At 43.2% G+C, this 17,297-nt stretch overlaps 1 protein-coding gene across 1 annotated transcript in view; it reads right to left on the reverse strand.

The window, feature by feature from the left end:
- Positions 1–613: 613 nt before the first annotated feature.
- The window catches only part of LOC310869887 (aconitate hydratase, mitochondrial-like), a 35,923-nt gene continuing 19,239 nt past the window's right edge, over positions 614–17,297 (reverse strand). The window contains exons 9-18 of the mRNA XM_083780859.1: positions 15,864–15,969; positions 11,206–11,363; positions 10,311–10,384; positions 9,617–9,728; positions 9,179–9,361; positions 6,538–6,633; positions 4,694–4,885; positions 3,407–3,539; positions 1,348–1,469; positions 614–790 (exon numbers count right to left, since the gene is read on the reverse strand). Coding sequence (XP_083636985.1) covers positions 659–790; positions 1,348–1,469; positions 3,407–3,539; positions 4,694–4,885; positions 6,538–6,633; positions 9,179–9,361; positions 9,617–9,728; positions 10,311–10,384; positions 11,206–11,363; positions 15,864–15,969 — 1,308 coding nt within the window. The 3' untranslated portion in view covers positions 614–658. The remainder of the gene's footprint in view (positions 791–1,347; positions 1,470–3,406; positions 3,540–4,693; positions 4,886–6,537; positions 6,634–9,178; positions 9,362–9,616; positions 9,729–10,310; positions 10,385–11,205; positions 11,364–15,863; positions 15,970–17,297) is intronic.

The raw sequence follows: 17,297 nt of genomic DNA on the forward strand, positions 1-17,297 counted from the left end.
CTTGGTTGAACTATACATGGACATGTCCAGTGATAATGGAATTGTAATAAATCAACATATCATTAAACGCGTTGAATCGTTTTTGGATGGAATGAATTAAAAATGTCAGAGACACGCGGAATGAGCAGAAAGAAACACATGGAAGGACGGAGTGTGAGGCGTGAGCTAGTTTAGGTGTGCGTGCCGTGCGTGCCGTGCGCGCGCACGAGGTAGGAATGAACAGAAACGTACAACAATTAGAAACCAAACCAATGATTGCTGCCGACATTACCAACGCTGCCTAGAACAGCGACAGTGTAGTGCAGACAAAAGCGATGCCAGTGATGTGGATTTGTGCGTGTTTGGGTGCGACCGGTGTCGCTTCCACATTAATCTGTGTGTGTGCGTGTGCGCTTTTCATTTGTACAGCGACATTGTGTGTGTGTGTGTGTGTGTGTGTGTGTGTGTGTCATGTTTTGATTGTGGTGCTTGTCTCGTACACAGACATTAGGACATCTATCAACCATCTACCAATCAATCCCCATCATCTCTTCCTCCCTGGTGAAGCCCCTCCCCTTTAGCCTCTCCAGGCGCATAATGTCCTGGGACATCGCCCCCCGACCCCCCCCCCCCCCCATTGGCCCCTTCAGGCCACCGCCTCTCCTCCGCTCTCATCCAATCACTGGAGCTCCTTCATCCTGTTGAGGGCGGAGCCGGCTTGGAACCACTCGATCTGCCTGTCGTTGAAGGTGTGGTTCAGAGCGATGGACTCCTGGCTGCCGTCGCTGTGTTTGAGCACCGCCGTCAGGGGCTATGAGGAAGACAGGGGGAGACACAGAAGATGATTTGTGGGGGTATTTCATTTATTACAGATTCCTTTTCTTCAAAAGGCATGGTTTTGAGTTATGCCCACCTGGCCCCCCCCTGGGCAAAGGGAAATAACGTACAAAAAGCAAACATGGCAGAGAATCACACACAGGAGGTACAAACTGTACAACTTTTATCACACAGGAGGTACAGTTACAGTCTGTACAGCTTTTAGCCAAAGCCACATTGGGGCCATGTTGTGCTTTGTTGAGCCGTGGGGCCTTTGAGAAGAACCATTAGAGGTGTGTGTGGAACCCATTCTGACCCGAGATCAGATACTAAAAATGTCTTCTACATCCTGAGAGCTTTCTGAAAAAGCTATGTTTCTATGTCAGTCGTTCCTTCGATTTTTCAAAAAATAGCAGACCTATAAGCTCATAGCGCGCCACCGAGTGGCGCGCTATGAGCTTGTAGATCTGCTATTTTTCAATAGCTAAAGCATAGCGTAATGCTAACACCAAAAGGGGTTCCCGCCCCAAAATGGGTTAAAAGCCTGCTCACCTTGCCGGGAGTGAAGGATTTGAGTCCCATGATGGAGATGTGGTCGTCAGGGCGGATCTTGTCATAGTCGCTGGGGTCAGAGAAGGTCAGAGGCAGCAGGCCCTGCTTCTTCAGGTTGGTCTCTGTGGGAAAAGAGAACAAGAACGTAAAAACGGACGGGGAAGTGGAAACTAAGGCAAACGTGATGGCCTATGTTATGACCTTGTAGATCGGCTATTTTCAGCACGCAACCAAGTGTAAAATGACTTACACTGGATCTCTTGTCCACTAGTCCCTTCCTGGCATTTTAGTCTAGTTTTTATTTGCTGACGAAATTGTCAGTGTATTTACTTGCGCAAGCAGAGCGCGCAAGTACTAGTTTCGCCCCGGGACTCGTATGCACCGTCCCAGCATTTTCGATGCGTACGCACCGTCGCAGCAAATGACGTAATGACTACTTGTGCCTGATACGGCAGTGGTGCCAGATTACACACATGTATACACAGGAGCATTACCTTTAAGAGAAAAGGAAGCAGGTAGGGAGGGTGGCGGTGACATGTGTCATATTTAACTCCCATTTTGTAAACAGAGAAGGGCTCTCAGCTCGAGTAGAACGGCTCCATTACGTTGTGCAGCACAAGGTCATTGAGAACAATGCACACATTATATTCTGAACGTGCGCATGAGAGAGAGAGAGAGAGAATGATATTTATTCCAGGCCTGTCTCATTCTCTTGTGCAAACAGGCCTCATAATGATTTTACAGCCTCCATTAAAACTTCATAAAATCCATGGCCGCGAACATGGGTTAAAATCGATTTCTTGAGCCCAGGCTGAAAACCTTTAAATGTAATTCCCTACGTTTAAAACCCATTTTGGGGCGGGAACCCCTTTTGGTGTTAGCATTATGTTGTGCTTTAGCTATTGAAAAATAGCAGATCTACAAGCTCATAGCGCGCCACCGAGTGGCGCGCTACGAGCGGCGCGCTACGAGCTTGTAGGTCTGCTATTTTCTGAAAAATCGAAGAACGACATAGAAACATAGCTTTTTCAGAAAACAGTCAGGATGTAGAAGACATTTTTAGAATCTGATCTCAGGTCAGAGAATGTACCATGCTCATCTACTCACAGATGTACAGTATGTGAGGAAGATATCCTTGGTTGTACCTTTCCTATGAAATGATCAGACCTTGTCTAGATAAGGTTCTTATGCAATCCTCTCCATTTCCCCATAAACAAGGACAATGCTTCTGTCACCGTGTGAAAAATAAGCTAAAACTGGGGATATTTGTCACTGCCAATGATAGTGGTCATTGCTCCATTAGCAATACTATACATTTGACTTTTCAAAGTGAAATTAATTATGTATTCTCTGAAGAGAAGGCATCATGAGAAGGCAATAAGGATAACTGCAAATTTTGATTTTAGTCCTAGTCTCTTGAATAGTTTTCATTTACTGTAGTTTTAGTCATAAGATTTTAGTTGACTAAATCTACAGTTGATTTAGTCGACTAAAATGTATTCTGGTGGGCCTGGATGTAATGTTGTAATGACTGATTTTACACTTGCTGAAAATAGCCGATCTACAAGCTCACAACGCGTCGCGCTGAGCTTGTAGATCTGCTATTTTCAGCATGCAACCAAGTGTAAAATGTCTTTTACTTATACTGGATCTCTTGTCCACAAGTCCCTTCCCAACATTATAGTCTAGTTTCTATCTGTTGACGAAATCGTCTAGATTAGTCTTAGTTTTAGTCATCATAGCTTAGTTTGGTGTTAGCATTATGTCATGCTTTAGCTATTGAAAAATAGCAGATCTACAAGCTCATAGCGCGCCACCGAGTGGCGCGCTACGAGCTTGTAGGTCTGCTATCTTTGAAAAATTCAAGAACCACTGACATAGAAACATAGCTTTTTCAGAAAACTGTCAGGATGTAGAAGACATTTTTAGAATCTGATCTCAGGTCAGAATGGGTCTAAAAAGGTAGGCGACATTGCGACAAACATGTTTCGTCTTAGTTTTAGTCGACAAAAACAACACTGAATGCGTTGATGTAGATTCATGTTTCAAAGCAACCCACCGTGAATCCTGGCGAAGCTCTTGACGATGATGGCGCGTCCTCCCAGGTGTCTGGGCTCCAGGGCAGCGTGCTCTCTGCTAGAACCCTCTCCATAGTTCTCATCTCCAACCACCACCCAGTTCACTCCGTTAGCCTGGGGGGGGCATGAGATCAGAATTATAGGCATTGGTGGGGGGAAGTGAAGTGGCAGAGAGATAACATGCCAAAATATCAAGGATTAAGCCCAATTATATAGTTTATCATGTGTGACCATAATCTGACTGAGAGACTGCCGCCGCGCAAATTACAGCTTTTCAAAATGAGTTAATGGCACAGGCAGACTCGTCACATACTAGAGCATGTCTGAAATAAGTGTCAGAGCTGAAATCGACATGTAAATATGAAATAAATGCTTAAAGATGAAGCTAGGTGTGATGTTAGAGACCCTTTCAAGTGAACCTTTCAAGCCTGTTTTCTCAACTCGCTGTTTCTCTGCAAGACATTACTCTATAAATCATATCTCCAAAACTGGTGGGCCAAACTGAACAACCAATGTCAATTTGAAGCTATGATTCCCTGCTTTCATATGACAAATTAAAAAATATCCAATGGCAGTCCCTCAGTCAAAGTTAGTCACATTTTATGATGTGTGCAAAACGCAGCCAATTTACAAGCTCACAATGCATCGTATCGCGAGGCATTGTGAGTGCATAGTTCAGCTAATTTTATGTTTGTTATAAATTAACCTCTTTTGGTGTTTTATACCCCTTCTGGACGGGAACCCCTTTTGGGCTAATTGTTCAGTAAGCAAAATAACATTTTTGAATTTTTTGAAAACATAGGTCAGTATTTAGAAGAAGGTGTTTTTAGAATCGGCCTTAGTCCTAAATGGGTTAAGTAGGTACGCAGTCATATAACAACAGAGTACATCATAAAATCCTTTGAGTTAATTTAACACATTTTGGCGCGGGAACCCCTTTTCATGTTATCATTATGTTATGCTTTAGCTATTGAAAAATAGCAGATCTACAAGCTCATAGCGCGCCACCGAGTGGCGCGCTACGAGCTTGTAGGTCTGCTATTTTTGAAAAATCGAAGAACCACTGACATAGAAACATAGTTTTTTCAGAAAACTGTCAGGATGTAGAAGACATTTTTAGAATCTGATCTCAGGTCAGAATGAAAACTGTCAGGATGTAGAAGACATTTTTAGAATCTGATCTCAGGTCAGAATGGGTTAACCTGGATGAGTGTACAAATGGAACCCAAAAGGACCACATACGGTTTCAGGTGCTTGGCGGGCCTCACCTTGTAGTGACGGGCCACGTCCGGCACGCCTCCGTAGTCCGCGGTCAGCTGGTTCTTGATCTTGTTGATGCCGTCGTTCTCGATGTTGACGGCGCCGATCAGCATGTTGTTGGAGATGTTGTCCAGGTGGCCGCGGAACTTCAGCCAGGGCCCGGCGGCGCTGATGTGGTCCGTGGTGCACTTGCCTTTCACCTGCAGAGGAAGAGGAGTGGGAAGGAGATGATGTAGAGGTGGGAGAAGGAGGTGGGAAGAGGAGGAAAAAGTTTGAAAACATTATAATATAATTAAATTGGGGACCGGGACCTACGTACCACGGGTCACAGACTTTACTTACTTTACTTTATTCGTTTATTTGTAAATATACCAGATTTTGCAAGACTTGCTAATTTCCATCTGCAGTCCCCAGACATCAAACAATACAAACAGGACTGACATTCAGGACATATAGCATACAAATACCTAGTACATTTCAAACGTAATAAGACTAGTAGGAATAAGAAATAAGAAAAGATTAAACTATTAGATAAAACTATTATTAGGGTAGGTTTACGCTAATAATCTCTCCAACACAGCATACAAAAGAAGTGCACCTAAAATAATCATGAATGGTTGCAAGCTTTGGTTTTCAAGCAACCATTTGACAAAGTCAGAGAGAGAAGGATGAGGCTGGCAGGGCACTGCGTCAGACACCCAGAACTAGAGGCAAGTAAATTAACTCTATGGGAGCCAAACCCAGGGCAAAGCCAGGAGGGGGAAAGATCGTATACCCGTACCACCTACGTAGACATACTGCGGTGCAACGGCTTAGCTAACAACACTACAGAACTACTAGAACCTGATTTTTAGATAGGAAAATGCGGAGGGCAGCGATCCAGGAATCCCGAGTTGGTGTTGGCTAGACCTCACTCTGCCCAGTAACTAACTATAATGATAATAACGTTTCATCATAGTGGTTCAGTACACCATTCATTTCACACAGTCCTTACACACCGGGAACATGATGAGGAACTATTTAGGGATGCCTCATTCATACAGGTTGATGCTTTTAGTCGCAGTGAAGGTGCATTCAAACCTGAAGATATACAGTATATCCGTTTACAGGTGCATCAATCTCTTTATTTTGGAGCGCAGGTCAGCATTGGTAAAAAAAAAAAAGTAATTTAGCTTGCGTCGCACACCGATTGGCTGTAGATCCAGTAATTGGGAGAGTAACCAAATGGACCCGTCTTTGCAAAGGGTTTGTATATTGTTTTTTTCCACCGTTTCAGCCGAGTCAGTTCAGTTGGATGAATAAAATCAAACCGACAAAACGTTTCCAGGGCTTCAGTTGGATTTTTCCAGCCGGGGCGAAGACACCAGGCTGCCGTCTTTGCATGGACTCATGTATGTAATCGCTCTGCCGCTCTACCTTTTGTTGTTTTCATTGAAAAGTATGCCATGTTGTAACCTAACCCATGCACCCTGGTTTCAATACAAATCCTGTTCTAATCCATCACATTTAAGGATACCTTCTCTTTTATTTGAGTCCTTTGTCGTTTCCCTTGACAGGCCTTGACATTTTGGCAGGCCTTCATGCCGTCGTAATGACTGTTTTTACACTTGATCTACACTTGATCTACAAGCTCACAACGCGTCGCAGTGCGACGCGTTGTGAGCTTGTAGATCTGCTATTTTCAGCATGCAACCAAGTGAAAAATGACTTATACTGGATCTCTTGTCCACTAGTCCCTTCCTAACATTTTAGTCTAGTTTTTTATTTGCTGACGAAATTGTGAGTATATTTAGTCTTAGTTTTAGTCATCATAGCTTAGTTTTCCTCAGTGAGAAGAGGTGGTCTCCCTTACCTTGATGAGGACCTTCATGTCCTCCAGGTCCTTCCCGTGCCACCTGTCGAACGGCTCCAGCAGCTGCAGGCGGTTGCTGGTGGGGCTCACGTCCACCTTTCAGAGGTTCAACGACACACATTCATTCATTCATTAGATCACATCCACCTTTCAGAGGTTCAACAACACATTCATTAGATAAAAGGGCTTCTGTGTGGAGTTTGCATGTTCTCCCTGTGTCCCCTAGGGTAGGTACCCTCACATGTTCTCCCCGTGTCCCCTATAGGGTAGGTACCCTCACATGTTCTCCCCGTGTCCCCTATAGGGTAGGTAGTGGTACCCTCACATGTTCTCCCCGTGTCCCCTAGGGTAGGTACCCTCACATGTTCTCCCCGTGTCCCCTATAGGGTAGGTACCCTCACATGTTCTCCCCGTGTCCCCTATAGGGTAGGTAGTGGTACCCTCACATGTTCTCCCCGTGTCCCCTAGGGTAGGTACCCTCACATGTTCTCCCCGTGTCCCCTAGGGTAGGTACCCTCACATGTTCTCCCCGTGTCCCCTAGGGTAGGTACCCTCACAAAAAACATGCAGTAATCCTGGCCTCCCCCTGGCCAGCCGGGGCGCCTGATGGAGGGGAAAGGAACTGGTTGGAATAACGTGTTCCTTCCACGCGCTACGTCCAACCAGGGAAACTCCCCCCTGTCAGGTGTAAAGGAGCAACTTGGACACTCAGGCATGAAGGAAGCATGAGTTCAAGTCCGTTGCTCTCCCCATGTCCCCCATATATGGGGATCACATTAGATAATTGACACAGGGGTGAAAAATGGGTTACAAAATCTTGGGATAAAAAATGTTTTAAAAAAAAGAAAGAAAAGATAAAAGCGCTTCAAGTGCCTCTCACACGGTAAAATCTTTACGGGTTAATTTAACAAACAAATTGTAGACTTATAATTGAATAATGAACAAGGAGTCTTTTACTGTGCACTGCATTGTACATTTGCATTTTATGTACTTGCAGATGAAATTAATGTATTTTAATTTGTCGTGTAAGCCAGGAGGTGCCTATAAGAGTACTCAAGTGCAAATTTGATACCCTGGTAAGACATGCGTGGACCGCAACGCGTAGGTCGATGCCTCAATAAATAGCTATAGATAGCTAGCTAGATAGCTAGACAGATAGATAGATAGATATTTATTTGTCATTGCTTGCATGAAACAACGAAATTCAGTTTAGAGCTTCACCACTGGCATCAAATAAATAACCACACTGTACAATAACCCAAGTGCAATAGTGCTGGTGCAATGTAATAGTGCAAAGTTCAGTTCAAAGACCAAGTCCATTTTCAGTACCCTTTTATTACTATAGAGGGGGCTCTGCGATGGGGGGGGTGGGGGGGGGGTGGGGCAAATAAAATAGCTACGATATCTCAAACTTCACCTCCTCCCTCTCAAACCAAAACGACACGTCTGCTCTCACAAACACCTATACCGTCATCATCTAGGTTTTTATATACTTTAGGTACTCATCCTTAACCCATTCTGACCCGAGATCAGATTCTAAAAATGTCAGTCGTTCTTCGATTTTTTCAAAAATAGCAGACCTACAAGCTCGTAGCGCGCCACTCGGTGGCGCGCTATGAGCTCGTAGATCTGCTATTTCTCAATAGCTAAAGCATGACATGATGCCGACACCAAAATGGGTTCCCGTTCAGAATAGGTTAATGGAACAAGGCATGGTAGTAAAAAATAATATTACTGTATAATTGTTAATAGCAGTGCACAGGTACAGAAAAACCTATGTGAGTCACAGGAAAGGAGGATTTCTTCTCAAAGACATAGCAGACCGCAAAAAACACAGTATTTTAAGATCATGCATAAATTAATTATACCATATACATTATTAAGGAGTCATATGAATTATTCATTATGCTTAGTCACCTTTTTTGTGCTAGTTATACTGGGTCTATAATGGATACGTTTTGGTATAGATTTGTTTGTGTGTCGTTTAGGTTTGATGCTTACCTGGCATCCTGGTTTCTTTGAAGCACTTTCTTTGAAGCACTCTTTGCATCCTACTTACATCATGTGACTATAGAGCGTCACAGTCCCGCCCCCTTTCTTCTTTTGTTTTTAATTATATATTTTTTATCCCACGATTTTGTAACCCATTTTTCACCGCTGTGTCAATCATCTAATGTGATCCTGGGCTCTACACACCCTCCACCAACCTAGTCCCCATATATGGGGGACAAGGGGAGAGCAACGGACTTGAACTCATGCTTCCTTCATGCCAAGTGTGTCCAAGTTGCTCCTTTACACCTGACAGGGGGGAGTTTCCCTGGTTGGACGTAGCGCGTGGAAGGAACACGTTATTCCAACCAGTTCCTTTCCCCTTCATCAGGCGCCCCGGCTGGCCAGGGGGAGGCAGTTTAGTGACCAGGATTACTGCATGTTTTTTGTGAGGGTACCTACCCTAGGGGACACGGGGAGAACATGCAAACTCCACACAGAAAGGCCCTTTCGCCAACCCCTGCCTTCGGGTATGGGCACTGATGACGCGGAGGAGGAAACACGCCGCCAGCACCCACAGCTCTCCCGAGCGGGAATCGAACCCAGGACCTTCTAGCTGTGAGGCGACAGCACTACCGTGAAGTGAACTCACCTTCACAGAGCTGCCGTCGGCCGGTGGGTATTGGTAGGTGTCCTGGCCGGGGTCAAAGTCCTTGGTGGGGAGTTCGTCTCCGCTGGGGGGCTCAAACATGAACTTCTCTCCGTTGGCGGCTGTCAGGTAGTCGGTCTCGGGGTTGAAGTCCAGGGTGCCAGCAATGGCCATAGCAGTGACGATCTAGGGAGCCAAGGGGGTACCATTAGTGACAAAGTGTTCTTTAACCCATTTAATACAATAAAAACAATAAAATGTTCGCTCTGAAGATGTGTGCCTCATTTTCACGATTTTTCAAAAATAGCAGACCTACAAGCTCGTAGCGTGCCACTCGGTGGCTTGTAGGTCTGCTATTTTTGAAAAATCGTGAAAATGCGGCACAAATCTTTGAATATATATTCTTTCAGAAGACTTATTTTTTAATGGGTTACTATTTACCTCGGGGGAGGTGACGAAGGCGTGGGTGGCGGGGTTGGCATCGTTCCTGCCTGTGAAGTTCCTGTTGTAGGACGTGACGATGGTGTTCTTCTCTCCTTTCTTCACATCCCTCCTGAAGAACACAGAGAGCAGAATGGCAAGGTCAGGTCAGTGATGTCAGTGAAGACAGAGAGCATAATGGCAAGGTCAGGTCAGTGATGTCATAATGGCAAGGTCAGGTCAGTGATGTCAGTGAAGACAGAGAGCATAATGGCAAGGTCAGGTCAGTGATGTAAGACAGAGAGCATAATGGTCAGGTCAGTGATGTAAGACAGAGCATAATGGCAAGGTCAGGTCAGTGATGTGTGGAACTGCACCATTTCTTGTTCTGCTTCATCGTCAAAGCTTTGTCCCTCAATCACTCGGTACAGACACTTAGAACTTCGTAAAAAACAGGACTTATGAATAGAGTGTCGCAATAGAGTGTTTTTCTTCTTACTAATTATTTGATCGGCCCAAAACATTGTAATTATTGTCATGATTTGTCACGATCCGAGTTGGCTTTGTCCGCGGCGTAACCGTCTTTATATAAATACTTTTTGAAAAGCCTATGGAGAAAATGAATGGAGAATCATTTCCTGGGCCACTCGTCGTTCTGAAAAGGGGGCGGGACTGCGACGCTCTATAAAGAATGAGGTAAAACAACATAATGTACCTGTCCCACTGTCCGATGCAGGGTCCACATGCGTTGGCAAGGACCACTCCTCCTACATCACTCAAGATCTTAGCCTGGGAATGTAAAACAAAAAAAACACAATGGGAAAAGATCATAGTTCAAGACCATAAATTGTATTACAGTAGTTTAAGACTAGACTAGTCAGTCTTAAAACTACAATTCTCCAAAGTTTCACAACCTCTACCTAAAGAATTACAATAGCTTTAAACCCAGCCTATAGAGCGTCGCAGTCCCACCACCCTTTCATGACGACGCCAGGCCCCGGAAATAATTCCCAATGCATTTTCCCCATAGACATTTCAAAAGGTATTTATTTAAATAACCTTTTAAGCGTCGCACGAAGCCAACTCGAGTCGTGACAAATCATGACAACAAACACAATATTTTGAACCAAACAAATAATTACAAAGAAGAAAGACAACAAAGAAAGTGTTGTAACCTGCCGTTTATTTCTTCTAATTATTTGACCGGCCCAATTTATTTTGTTTATTATCGTGATTTGTCACGACAAGAGTTGGCTTTGTCCGCGGCGTAAACGTCTTCAACCCATTTTGGGGCGGGAACCCCTTTTGGTGTTTTAAACATTACGTTATAATTTAGCTATTGAAAAATAGCAGATCTACAAGCTCATAGCGCGCCACCGAGTGGCACGCTACGAGCTTGTAGGTCTGCTATTTTTTGAAAAAATCGTAAAAATGTGGCGCAAATCTTTGAATATATATTATTTCAAAGTGAATGTTTTTAACCCGGGTCTAAATGGGTTAAATAAATACTTTTTAAAAAGTCTATGAGGAAAATGACCGGGGATTCTTTTCCAGGTCTCTCGACTGCGACGCTCTCTAGGAGTTCAGGGATAACAGCTCGTCAGACTCACATAGCCGTCTCTCTCGATGGTGGCGCGGATCTGCTCCGACCCCGGGGTCACCGTGAACTGGGCCTTGCATTTCAGACCGTGGTCCAGAGCCTGCTTGGCCAGAGAGGCTGCCCTGCCCATGTCCTCGTAGCTGGAGTTGGTGCAGCTGCCGATTAGACCTACAGAAGACACATTATATTTATTTATTTGGTCGGGACAGTGTATATTGATGAACATTACATTAACAATGCAGTGTAAATATACCAGATTTAGCAAGACTTGCTAATTTCCATCTGCAGTCCCCAGACATCAAACATCAAACAATACAAACAGGACTGACATACAGGACATATAGCATACAAATACCTAGTACATTTCAAACGTAATAAGACTAGTAGGAATAAGAAATAAGAAAAGATTAAACTATTAGAGATTATTAGAGTAAACCTACCCTAATAATAGTTTTATCTAACACAGCATACAAAAGAAATACACCTAAAATAATCATGAATGGTTGCAGCTTTGCTTTTCAAGCAACCATTTTTTCAGATTGTATTTAAAAGAGGGAAATGTAGCACATTCCCTTACAGTATATGCAGAGGAAGTCCATTCCATTTTACACAGCCCTGCACTGAGAGGACATTTTGGCCGAATGTTGTTTTCCGGTGCGGCACTTCGCCTATCGGGCTTTCGTTTAATGAATTAACTTAGGGGGGGCGGGCACAGACGGACCATGGTAGGTAGGGTCTTGTATATAATAATAATAATAAAACTTTATTTGTATAGCACCTTTCATGACATGAAATGCAGCTCAAAGTGCTTTACAGAACAATGGAGAATAAAAGAAAAGCAAGGCAACGACATTAAAAAACAAGCAGTAATGCAGTACAGTGAGGACATGAAAAATAAAAAATACAAGATCAATTAAAGGCAATGTTGTAGAAGTGGGTCTTGAGCTGAGCTTTAAAAATGTCTACAGAGGCTGCCTGACGAAGGTACAGTGGGAGCTTGTTCCATGCCGACGGCCCGTAGAAGCAAAAAGCTGCTTCCCCGTATTTTTTAGTTGCCATTTCTTTGGGCAAAGCGAGCAGGCCGGCGGTGGAAGACCTTAGGGGGCGGTTTGGGACATATTTAGGCAGGCAGTCATGTAGGTAGGAAGGTGCGAGACCATTGAGAGCTTTATAGACAAGTAAAATAATTTTAAAATCAATCCTAAAAACAACCGGAAGCCAGTGCAGTGATGCCAAAACTGGAGTAATATGTTCTCTCATCTTAGTTCTAGTTAAAACTCTGGCTGCTGCATTTTGGACAAGTTGTAATCTGTCAGTTGTTTTCTTAGGCAGTCCTGAAAAAAGTGCATTGCAGTAATCAAGCCGAGAAAAAACAAAGGCGTGGATTAGCGTTTTAGGACAAATAGGCTCTGATTCGTGCAATATTTCTAAGGTGAAAAAAGGCAATCTTGGTGACATGATTAATGTGTGAATTAAAGTTCAATTCAGAATCAATAATAACCCCCAGGTTCTTTACTGTACTGTTAGTTTCTACAGTTAGGTTGCCCAGTCTGCTTATTGATTCTTTCTGCTCACTAGAACCGATTATGAGAACTTCTGTCTTATCCTCATTTAGCTTGAGAAAGTTCTCACTCATCCAACATTTGATGCTAGACAGGCAGGTCAACAGCGGGTCTAAAGCACAGGGATCATCTGGAGCCACAGAAGGATATAGTTGGGTATCATCAGCATAGAAATGAAAATTGACTCCGTGATTGGTAATGAGTTCGCCCAATGGCAGTATGTACAAGGAGAAAAGCAGAGGGCCAAGAATCGAGCCCTGTGGAATACCAGAACTGATGTCATGTTTGTCTGAGTCAAACTCGGCTAGATTGACAAAGTAACTTCTGTTTGATAGGTAGGAGGAAAACCAGGACAGGGCCGTACCAGACAGGCCTATCCAGTGCTCCAGACGCTGTATTAAAATTGAATGGTCAATCGTGTCAAATGCAGCCGTTAGATCTAGAAGTAAGAGAACGGATACATGTTTCTTGTCAGCAGACACCCTAAGATCATTCATTACTTATATGACCCCAACCTGTTTGAAAATGTTAAAGTTATCAAAGCTAAAAAAAGATTAGCCTCCGGAGGATGTTACAATGATGATATGATTATATACACTTTGAAAAATGAGAGCAGTACGGACTAGTAAACTAGGATAATAGTGAAGAACCTACGTAACAACGAGAGCAATAGGAAATAATTATATAAGAGGCAATTCAAGCCAGGGTTGAAGCCAACACAAGACTGTTAAAAGTTGAAAGCTGCGAGGGCTCTATGGAGACATTTGAACATTTCAACAGGTTTCATTACAATGAATTACACTCATTAATTTACAGCCAAATCTAAGCCAACACGGACTGTTGGAAGTTTAAATCTGCCAGCAGGGCCTAGAGTCTCTAGACCCATAAAACCTGTTATTAAAACCCTTCAAATGTCTAGAGTCTAGACATTTGAAGGGTTTTAACAGGTTTTATGATTACAGACGATGGTCCGTTTACAGCCAAATATGTGCTGGATGACACCCATTTTTACTTTTGCACTATGCCCACTATCTCCCATTTATTTTTATTTATTTGATTTAAAAAGGGCCATCTGTTCAATTTCAAAAGCATGTTGGAAACATGGCAGGAGGAGGAGAGGAACTTGGAAACATGTTTCAAGTCAAACAGCTTCATTAACCCATTCTGACGGGCACCCATTTTGGTGTCAGCATCATGTTATGCTTTAGATATTTAAAAATAGCAGATCTACAAGCTCATATCGCGCCACCGAGTGGCGCGATACGAGCTTGTAGGTCTGCTATTTTTTGAAAAATCGAAATACGACTGACATTTTTAGAATCTGATCTCAGGTCAGAATGGGTTCATCAGACCAGTGTGTGTCCGGCGGAAACCTCGTATGAATCTGATCTCAGGTCAGAATGGGTTAAAAACATCTAGCAAGTTTGAGGATGTCTGGACAAACTGAATGGTTATTGGCCAAATATGCGCCATGAAGGCCCATGCATGTGTAAGGAACTGAATGCTGTCTCCTATTGTGCGATTTAACCCATTCTGACCTGAGATCAGATTCATACGAGGTTTCCGCCGGACACACACTGGTCTGATGAACCCATTCTGACCTGAGATCAGATTCTAAAAATGTCAGTCGCTCTTCGATTTTTCAAAAATAGCAGACCTACAAGCTCGTATCGCGCCACTCGGTGGCGCGATATGAGCTTGTAGATCTGCTATTTTTAAATAGCTAAAGCATAACATGATGCTGACACCAAAATGGGTGCCCGGTCAGAATGGGTTAAAAATAAAACAAAATTACACACATGACAGCGTTATGTGAGTTTTGTTAAGATTGGACAAAAACATTTTTTATTTATAGTGCAATTTGTCTTATGCCACGCTCATTACTTGTAATTCTACCACCCCCTATTAGTTGTTTGAATACAAATAAATGGTAAATGGTGCATTTATATAGCGCCTTTATCCAAGGCATTCACCCATTCACACACACACATTCATACACCGATTGCGGCAGAAGCCATGCAAGGTACCAACCAGCACATCAGGAGCAATGTGGGGTACAGTGTCTTGCCCAAGGACACTTCCACATGTAGACAGGAGGAGCCTGAAATATCAGACATATCCCACAGGCTTTGAGATGATTTAGAAGTTTAGAAGTTCATTCAAGGTCATGTATTGGAAGGCCAATTGGTCATTTATGACTGTATCAAAGATCAACATTTTGACCTTTAATTGTGACCGATTGAGGTCAGAGTTTGTTGTGAAAGTAATGCACAGTTGCAGCCATTCATGTCACTACTGTTTACCAGCTCATGCAAATATATGCAAAACCGCAGTAGGAGGAGACAAAACCCTATGAATGTTTATGTGTATACTGTATGTATGTTTATATTGTCTATGTGGGTACACATGTATACATATGTTTTTTTTTTTACATATCAGAAATGTTTTCTAGAATTGATTGTGATGTTGTTTCTGTCCGGAGCACGGTATAGTCATCAGCCATGTCAGTTATTATTTTTTTTCAGTCCGTTTTTGTCTTTTTCTTTGATGGTTATGTTTTGTCTCTTTTTAGTGTAAGTCTCTTGTTTTGTTTGTTTGTATGTTTCTGCTATTTTTTTCAAATCTGTAACTTACTGATTAAACATTCTTGAAATGCTTGTAATCATAATAAACAGATGTTTAAAAAGAAGGAGACAAAACCTGCACAAAAACAATAGGGTCTCTCATCCCTTCAGGCTTGAACCTCTACTAATGTATAATAATACTAATTATTATTATTATTACTAATGTATGGTCAACAGCAAAGCTGGTGGAAAATGCACCAAAGGGGAACCAGAAAGAGTATGTTTCTGGACATTCGTAATGCTATTTTATCGATTACCTCAGACCGTAACTATATTCTATTTAGCTAGCATTCTCTGTGAACAAAATGTCCATGCAATGGACAACAGCTGCCGTATATCATGGCATGGTCATCTAGTGGTCAATAAAAGACATCTTATCGAAAACAAGAGAAGATAATATCCAATTTCGCAGGACAAAGCATTACAGATATACCAGGCGGTAACTAAATATGGTAACAATATCTATGTCATTAGATACTGACCAACTTTCACCTCCAGAGGCCAGCCGTTCTTCTTAGCCGTGGCTCCGATCTCAGACACGGGGTGGCAGAGGTCGGGGGTGAAGGGCCCGTTGATGTGGGGCTTGAGCTGTCCGAGGAAGAGGAGCAAAAGACCATGTAGTCTAGTTAGATGTGACCAATAATTGACATCTAAGATGTTTGTTAACGGCTACTAAAACACAAAATCCTTCAAAAAAGGTGATTGGCTTTCATTTGAAGTCAAGGCGTTCAAATGTTCCTTTGACTAAACCACATGCCATCCATGCCTTCCTCACACGCCATAGACCTAACCCAGAGGAACATCTCAAACTGCACCCTGGGGTACAGTTACACACATACCTAACCCAGAGGAACATCTCAAACTGCACCCTGGGGTACAGTTACACACATACCTAACCCAGATGAACATCTCAAACTGCACCCTGGGGTGCAGTTACACACACAAGTCTGCATTGTTTTTGCTTTCCCTGTTCTGTGTTGTCGCTGAGCAACTTCAATCAACTGTTGCCTTTTGATTCTATTATTTGAGTGGCTGGCTACCACAGTCACCAGTCCGTTACTGGATTATATTAACCCATTTAGACCGGACAACGATTCTACAAATGTCTTCTAAATCCTGGCAGTTTCTATGTCAGTCGTTCTCAAACATTTCCATGTCAAGGACCCCCGAGATTATATGTAATTGGCCGCCGACCCCCATCTGAAAATATGTAGTTCCAGGGACCTCCTCAGAAGCAAAGATTTGAGTTAAAAACTTTGGCTCTGAAAGAATATATATTCAAAGATTTGCACTACATTTTTTACGATTCTTCAAAAATAGCAGACCTACAAGCTCAACTTGTAGCTCAACTTGTATTTTTCAATAGCTAAAGCATAACCAAAATGCTTAACCCATTCTGGGTTGGAAACCCCTTTTGGTGTTAGCATCATGTCGTGCTTTAGCTATTGAAAAATAGCAGATCTACAAGCTCGTAGCGCGCCACTCGGTGGCGCGCTACGAGCTTGTAGGTCTGCTATTTGTCTACCCATTCGGCTATGCTGCAATGCCACGTGACACACATTGGACAAATCTCAACTATTTTACTGCATTGTTAAGCAACAATCTTCAGCAACGGATGAGGCCGACTGAAATACATGGAAAAACTATGACGTTTTCCACATCATCCGCGGTCGAGATCACGGATTCCACAATGCTACACCAGACTTCCCGGTCCTTCATTGCCACCCCCAGTTCCTGCCTACTGAAGCATGTGTCCCCTATAGCGATGACATCAGAGGGAACGACAGTTTTCTACCTCTGGTCCGCTTTGAGGCAGGACTCCAGAGAAGAAGGGAAGATATAACCTCATCGTCGGCTCTGTAGCAGTGGCCGGCAAACTGCTCTCTTCTGGATCCGAAGAAACCCGGGGAAGGTGT

The sequence above is a fragment of the Protomyctophum parallelum genome (assembly GCF_964188405.1).
Source record: "Protomyctophum parallelum genome assembly, chromosome: 13".
NCBI lineage: Eukaryota > Metazoa > Chordata > Actinopteri > Myctophiformes > Myctophidae > Protomyctophum > Protomyctophum parallelum.